Here is an 8638-nt window from a genome sequence, read left to right on the forward strand (position 1 = left end):
GAATGCAAAACAAAATATTATTTAAAGACATTAAACTAACAATTGAGAAGCATTTAAACTCAGTTGTTTCTGTCTTCATGATTTGCATATTATCCCCTACCCAACCTTATGTAAAAACTCCCTTCCTCCCTCCTTTTATATTTCTGCTGCTATTTGCAGCCTTTAGTGCTACTTTCTCTGCCAACATCACCATCGCAACGACTTGCTGAGAGAGTGTTATCCCCTAACTTGTTTGGTCAGTAAAGTCGGTTTCAGTTCCGATTAGATTATAAAATCAATTTCGATTGTTTGTTCAGTACAACCGTGAAAAATGGATGAAGCAGGCTGACTTTGATTTGTGTGAATGTGACAAAGTTACCAAAATTATAATCAATATTTAAGTTGAATTTTATTATAATTATAGTGGTCGACGATTATTTGATAATTAAGTTTATTTAATAAGAAAATATTTTAGGCTATATAATTCCTGTGGAATAGAGTCCTTAAAAATAATAAGAGAATTTTTTTTTAGAGATGTAATCATTTTGTACTCTCTGCATATTTTTGGGTTTATGTTACAAAGATGAGATTTACAGGGATATTAAGTGAGTGATTTTGGATACTTTGAGTTTTGGTATAGATATCAAATTTTAAGATACATGTGATATCATGTATTTGCATGTTTCATGATCTTTATGTCTATTAGGGTTAATGTTCTTCTTGTTCGTAAAGTAGACAGTCAAATCACGTTAAATATCGTTTCTTACATGTATCTTATTTTACGTTGATATCGTTTTGCGCATGTTTCTACATACATGTAACTATGAAAAATGTCATAGTTAATGTTTATTGATCTAATATATTTTAGTTTTATATTTTACAGAGCTAATAAACTAAATTAATTTAAACATTTAATATTATGATGATTGATTTATAATATATTTTATATTTAAGTTATTTATTTATTTTTACATATTCTCCCAACTAAACCTTTCATTTCAAATATTAAAAAAATAACAACATATCACCATTTAAAAACAATATGTACTTGTAATTTTCATTTGAATATGACTTGCTTTCCACGGTATGCGAAGACTCTTGAGGCGGACTTGGGTAGAATTTGATTTTATTGGTTAAGCAAACAAAACAATTTAAATGTTATCCCGTAGCTTGTTTATTTAGTTAAATCTGCAAACGAACCACAAAAGAAAATAAAGCTATTGAAAGACTACCGATAAACCGTAAATCAAAATTGAGCGATGTGAAAATGCTATCTACAAACGCAAATCATATATCCAAATTCAATTTGATGGTCCAAAGTAGGGAAGATCACCACGATAACAAATAAGTGTTATCTTGATCATTTGTGATAATGTCAAATCGAACCCTGAAAAAAAAAACAATGGCCAAACAACCAAAAATGCCATAGAGACAGAGAAAAACATGTCATAAAGGCAGAATAATACGTGCCAAAAAGGCATAATTATTAAGAATAAAAAAGAAATTAAAAAAAAGATACGTTATAATAAAGAAAAGGAAAAATAATGAATACCGACAGTCGACAATCAGTACTAAGACTAATGTCGTCGCCGATCACAAAGATGAGGAAGAAAAGAGACTGACAACATTTGACAGCTAAGGAAAAAGATACAATAAAAGAAAATTGGTTTCAACTTAGATTATTTACGATTAAATTCAATTTATAATTTGAATTGAGATTTTCTTAGAACTAATTGAAAATAATAAAAGTATATATTAAAAAAATCATAAACTATTACACATTAAAGTATTTAAATTTAATTCTTGTAATAATTTAATATTCAAATTACTCAAATAATAAGTTGAGAAACAAGGTTTGCAGTACATGGTTTGAATAATTGGAATAACAAAATAAAAATGTTAAGTTACATACGACATGAAGTAGAAAACGATAGAGAGGAAAAAAAGTCTTTGAATCGTGAAATATGGGTCCAGACATGAAGTCTTTAAAGAAGTATATCAGTTCTACTCTTCAACTCGAGACTAAGTCTTGCATTTTACGCCTTCCATTATGTGCCGTGTATTGTGGTTGGTTCTTTCTTATCCAAATTATGACTCAAAGGATACCCTGCCTAAATCCATCTTATTTAAAGGCATTGAACTGAAGCATTAAACCCAGCTGTTTCTCTCTTCATAATTTGCATTATACCCACACCCAACCTTATGGAAAAAACTCCCTTCCTCCCTCCTCTTATGTTTCTACTTCTATTTGCAACCTTTAGTGTTACTTTCTCTGCCAGCATCACCACCGATAAATCTGCCCTTTTCGCCTTAAAATCCCATATAACTCACGATCCGCACAATCTCCTAGTAACCAACTGGTCCACTTCTACCTCTATTTGCAATTGGATTGGTGTCACCTGTGGATCCAAACACCACAGAGTCACTGCTCTGAATTTGTCAAGCATGGATCTCACAGGCACCATCCCATCTCAATTGGGAAATTTATCTTTCCTTGCCTCCCTCAACATTCGTAACAATAGTTTTCATGGCTCTTTACCGACTGAGTTAACTAATTTGCATCGTCTGAAATATTTGAACTTTGGTAACAACAGCTTCAGTGGAGAAATCCCATCATGGTTTGGTTCCTTCACTAAACTTCAAGGCTTGCTTTTGTACATGAACAACTTCATTGGTGTTATCCCGTCCACTCTTGGCAATTTGTCAAAACTTGAAAAGTTAATATTGTACAACAACAGGCTCCAAGGGAAAATCCCCATGACTCTGGGAAAACTTTCAAACTTGGAACAGTTAGAACTGAATTATAATTCTCTTTCAGGTCCCATTCTTTTCTCAATCATGACTTTATTTTTACTAATAAAAAATATTTTATAACGTTGCATTACAACCATCTACTCTCACTTGAACAATTCTAATTTTATATTTCAGGTATAATTCCATCGGTTATCGAAACCTTTTAAACTTGGAATCGTTAATTTTGGATTATAATTCTCTTTCAGGTCCCATAATTTTCTCAATCATGACTTTATTTTCACTAGTAAAAAGTTTATTTTATAACTAACGTTGTCATTGAAGGTCATCTACTCTCACTTGAACAATTCCAATTTTTTTCTTCATTTTTTGTTGTCTAATTTTTATATACAATTGAACCATCAACCAATTATTTAATATCAAATTAGGGCAGATTAAATAAATAAGTCATAACCTACATATTGAAATAAGTTGTATGGTTGGTCTCTCTGAATCAAATACATTGGAACTATTTTTATATTTCTGTAATTTTTTAAATTTTTAGTCTCTTAATATAGTAATACTTTTGGCTATGAAAAAATAAATTAGTTTCACATTTCATACTTCTAACTCTTGAATATGATACTTAAAAATTGTATGTAATATTGTCATGTTTAGTGCTTGATTTATTTATTTATTTTGGATGCTTCAGTTTTTTTTCTTAGACTTAATACTTCCAACTATTTGGAGCTTTCATAAGTAGTAAAACAATTTAATAAAATTTTATTTTTTTAAATAAGAAAAGAAATGTAAAACATATACCTACAGCTCTCAACAAAAAAATAAGGATCTTCTATAAAAAGAATATTAATAGTTTTTGACAAATTTAATTATATATTTAGATAAAGTTTCATCAGCTATTGAAAACCTGACCATTCTCACATACATAATTTTTTTCTAATAATGATTTTTTTGGTAAATATTTTTTGGATTGAATAATTTCAACAATTTGCAACTTTCATAATAGTGAAATATACTGAATAAATTTTAAGTTTAAGAAATAAGGAAAGAAATGGAGAACAAATACCTCTAGTTCTCAACATAAAAATTAAGGTTTTGTTAGAAAAAAATATTAAAAAATTGTTGGTCAATTTACTTATATGTTTAATGCAAAATTTTATTAGTTATTATAAACTTTACTTATCTTGAGAATAATAGCCTTTCTTTTAACAACTTGAAAGATATTATATCATGTTTTTTGAGATTTTATATCTTTATCGATCTTGAAATTAACAATCTTACTGTAGGTCGTCTAGAGTCGGGAATACTTGATAACTTGATAACCTTTTTAAATTACAAGTATTAAGCTGGGAGGGAAACTAGATTTCTGGTAGCATTCCCAATAGTTTATACAAGTGCAAAGAGTTAAATGTTGGACTGATTATTTATTGCGCAGGTCCTATTCCGTGGTCAATCTTCAACATTTCCTCTTTGCAAGTAATTTCTTTGGGATCCAACAATCTCTTTGGTTCTCTCTCCACCAATGTGTTCGATAATCTTCCTCGATTACGTTATCTTGATTTGATAAGCTGTCAACTTTCTGGAAGAATTCCAATGACTTTATTCAAATGCAAAGAGTTAGAACATATACACTTGGATGATAATCATTTAGAGGAAACTGTGCCATTAGAAATCTCAAATTTAACTTCACTTCAAATTTTCTCCATCGATGGAAACAACTTTTCAGGTAACTTAAATGGCTCAGCTTGCTTTAATAACATATTTAAATATAAAAGAGATGTCACGATTGAATTTTTAATTATACTGTCTTAATTTATTTTAGCTTGTCAATTTGTTTTCTTAACATAGTAATATTCTTGGCTCATAAGAAAATAATACATCTTTTAACTTTTATTAGGCCAAACTTGTGCAACAAATATAATGTCTTAAATTGATGAAAATAATAAAAGCATTCATGTTTTGTAATTGGATGTGGAGATCACTAAACCAATTGTACATATTTCTTAAGTCATATTATTTAATATGAGACAAATAGAGTATACAAGTTATAGTTCAAAATTACCTAAATTCTAAAAATATAAACATAAAGATACTCAATCACACTACTATAGACATAATATTCTTATTTTGTCAAATCATTTTGACAAATTTAATTTTACAATTCAGGTACAATTCCATCGGTTATCGGAAATATAATTTCTCTAGAAATTATTGATTTTTCGAATAACAACTTGGCATGTATAATATAACTTTCCTTCCTTTTTTTGTTGTTATTTTGTTATACATTTATTAATTAGTTATAAGAATTTTTGTCATTTGATGTGTCCTTTTGTATTAAAACATAAATCATTTAAATATTAAACACAGATAAATCCATTCTAAAATGATTTAAATTTTAATTATCTTATTTTTTCGTCAAATTTAATTTTACATTTCAGGTACAATTCCATCGGTTATCGGAAATATAATTTCTCTAGAGATTATTCATTTTTCGAATAACAACTTGACAGGTATAATATAACTTTCCTTCCTCTTTTTGTTGTTATTTTGCTATATATTTATTAATTAGTTATAAGAATTTTTGTCATTTGACGTATCCTTTTGTATTCAAACATAAATCGTTTAAATATTAAACTCAGATAAATCCATTCTAAAATGATTTAAATTTAAAATATCTTTATTTTTAACTTGAAATGAACTAAACAAAATTTCCTTGATTTTTCTAATATCAACTTTTTTTGGTAAATTTCCTTGATGCATAAAAAGAAATGATCATAATCCTTTTCAATGTCAACTTTTTTTTTATTTCGTTGGAAAATTATGTCCAAAATTTGGTAATTTGTTGCATGTCATGTGATATCCAAGTGATTTTTTCAAAAATATATTTGTTGATTCTCTAGCAAAAATGATATTTGTTTTACATACCTAACTGTTGGAAAGTGTATTGATTTGCAATTGTCATCTTTTTGTTTAATGAGAAGAATATTTAAAATCATTTTAAAAACAATTATGTATTTTACTACAATTCAGGCTCCATAAATGGTATTGTAAGAAAAGGCCTGATGTTGTTAAGTAAATTAACAAACATTTTTTTATTTGTTTCAAAGATTATTCAAACTTCTGATTCAAACTCTATTTCATAATTTCTGTAAGGCCAAATTCCTTCCTCATTATGCAATTTGAATTCCCTTGTGGCTCTCTTTTTATCGAACAATAGTTTGGATGGAACAATTCCAGAGTGCATTGGAAACTTGACTTCTTCTCTTTCACACGTTGACCTACGGATGAATAATTTTCATGGTAAAATACCTGAAAATTTCGCTGAAGGTTGCCGCTTAAAAAGTTTTCTAATCAGCAAAAACCAAGTCGAAGGGTCACTGCCACGATCTTTGGGTAATTGTAAAGATTTGAAGCTTCTTGATGTTGGGAACAACTATTTAAATGACACATTCCCAAATTGGTTAGGAAATTTGGATCAGTTACAAGTGCTTGACTTGAGATCGAACAGATTCTATGGTAAGGTGGATAGCTCTGATGTTACCTTCACTCGTTTGCATGTCATTGATCTCTCTCGTAATAACTTCAGTGGCTACCTACCTGTAAACTTTTTTGAAAATTTGCATGCCATTAGAGAAGGGAATGGAAAGAAAGTTAAACCAGAGTACATGAAAGATGTAATGGTTGGTGAAAAAATATCTTTTTGGCTAGGTTTATCCTTTACAACAAAAGGGTTGGAAACAGATTTTGAGAAACTGTTAACGATATGGACAGCTATTGACTTCTCCAGCAACCAATTCTTTGGAGAAATTCCTAAAACAATTGGAGAGCTTCATTCACTAATTGTCCTAAATCTCTCTCATAATTGTTTAACAGGTCATATCCCATCATCATTAGGTGATTTATCAGAACTTGAATCATTAGATCTCTCATTAAACAAGCTCCATGGAAGAATTCCAACAGAGTTTACAAATCTTGGATTCCTAGAGGTGTTAAACCTTTCTCATAATAATCTCGTGGGACTCATTCCTCACGGCAAACAATTTGATACTTTCAGTAATGATTCCTACATAGGAAACTTGGGTTTATGTGGATTGTCATTATCTAAAAGATGTGATAATGATGAGGGAACTCCAGCCAAATTTGATAGAGATGAGGATGATGATGGATTGAATTGGAAATTTTCTATATTGATGGGGTATGGATGTGGGTTGGTGTTGGGATTGAGCATGGGATACATTGTTTTCACAACTGGAAAACCATGGTGGTTCATTAAGATCTACGTGAGAGTTCAACAGAGATTTGTAAGAAAGGTAAAAAAGAGAACTCTTTGACGGATTTTTGTTGCAGACCGAGCAGTGGAGAGAGGAGAAAACTTCATTGCATGGTGGAGACAGGCCTTTTTCTATAGTTGTTTTATATATAGTTTGCCTTCAATAATTTCTAAATAATTAACCCCAAAACTAAAAGTATGATTTCATGTATTGACCCTCTTCTGTTATCTCTTTTCTCTTATATTGTACTTGAATGAATCCCTACATTTTGTGGAGTTTTAAGAAATTTTAGATTAATTTTTTTTTGTTTATTTTTAATTTGGGAGGTTAGTAAGATAATATAATTAAATTTATTAATTATAAAAATGAATTTTATATTGATTCATTCATTAGTTAAATATTGAAATACTTTTATTACTATTAATGATTCATTTGATCTAAATACTTATTTTGACTCTATAGTATAATTAAACTCTGACCATACATACAGAAAGCTCAACTCATTTCTCCATTTCTAAGCTATAATTTTTTTAATAAAAAAACTAAATTTTTATACATTACTTAAGAGATATCAAGATTTGAACTAACCCCTCTCGGATAATTTAATGGTTTTTTAATGAAAAATTTTATATCTTTGTTATTTATTATGAAATTAAATATTTTTATTATCAATTTATTGTTCTTAAATAATAATTTTAATTGATTAGCAAATTATGAATAAATTTTATATATCATGAACATCACATAAATTATTATCATTATATCACTTTTTCCGAAAATAAAGTTATCTATCAATTTTATTAATCGAACGTAATCCACTTATCAATATTCTCTTCTGACCATTGTAACCAATTTACTCAAATAATAGTTTCACGGTGGGACTCGAACGCACTGTGTCTTGCTCTAGAGGCAAGCGCCTTATCCATTAGGCCACGTAAACACTTTTAATTACAAAACAATATAATTATAAAATCATATAATCCTTTTAATTTAAGGGTAAAGTATATAAATAGTTCTCAAACTTTAAGCACTTGTATTTTAGTCACCCAACTTCTAAAATTTGCAATATAGTCACTGAATTTTTAGTTCGATTTTAGTAAGGTCTCTGACGTTACTCGTTGTTAGTTTTATCTAACGTGGCACGTTAACTCCATTAGACCCCTCCGATCTTCTTCTTCTTCTTCTTCACAGATGAAACATATCTATTGAAGCTCACAACCCAAGAAAACAAACTAAAGGCTTTTTGAAAACATTTTTCTCTTTCTCTATTCATGTTCTTCAACAACTACTGCTATAGTATACTATACTCTATACACCTTATCAATAAATAGTCACCTTACTAGTATGGATTCTTTGAGTATTTACTAGTCTGGGTTTCTTTCGGAATCATGGTTGCATTAACATGTGTGGTGGCGAAATTGATTCTCATGAGAGAAAAAAAAACAATGAAAGTGAAAAAGAAGAGCAGTGGCAATACCCGAGATATGAGTAGAGAGCGGAGGTACTCTTACTGCACTCAACTCGATTTCTTACCAGTTAACATCCCATTAACTTTGTTATGAGACTTTATCATATATACCCACATAAAAGCTCTCGTTGGATTATAGGGCGATAAACATAAATGTGAAGGTTGAACA

The 8638-nt window shown here is 29.3% G+C and overlaps 1 protein-coding gene across 1 annotated transcript; it reads left to right on the forward strand.

The window, feature by feature from the left end:
• Nucleotides 1–2127: 2127 nt before the first annotated feature.
• On the forward strand, nt 2128–7199 carry LOC120125835 (receptor-like protein 9DC3). Its single transcript, XM_039144173.1, has 2 exons — nt 2128–2797; nt 5884–7199. Exons 1-2 carry the CDS (start codon nt 2182–2184, stop codon nt 7059–7061), a joined length of 1794 nt encoding a protein of 597 aa, XP_039000104.1. The 5' UTR covers nt 2128–2181; the 3' UTR covers nt 7062–7199.
• Nucleotides 7200–8638: the final 1439 nt, after the last annotated feature.

The sequence above is a fragment of the Hibiscus syriacus genome, unplaced genomic scaffold (genome assembly GCF_006381635.1).
Source record: "Hibiscus syriacus cultivar Baekdansim isolate YM2019G1 unplaced genomic scaffold, ASM638163v2 tig00110445_pilon, whole genome shotgun sequence".
In the NCBI taxonomy this organism is placed as follows: Eukaryota; Viridiplantae; Streptophyta; class Magnoliopsida; order Malvales; family Malvaceae; genus Hibiscus; species Hibiscus syriacus.

Excerpts from the sequence above, each read along its gene's own strand:
- LOC120125835 (XM_039144173.1), top strand. The coding sequence starts at position 2,182 with ATGGAAAAAACTCCCTTCCTCCCTCCTCTTATGTTTCTACTTCTATTT. Across the intron at positions 2,798-5,883 it reads GAATTATAATTCTCTTTCAG|GCCAAATTCCTTCCTCATTA; the intron begins GTCCCATTCTTT and ends AATTTCTGTAAG.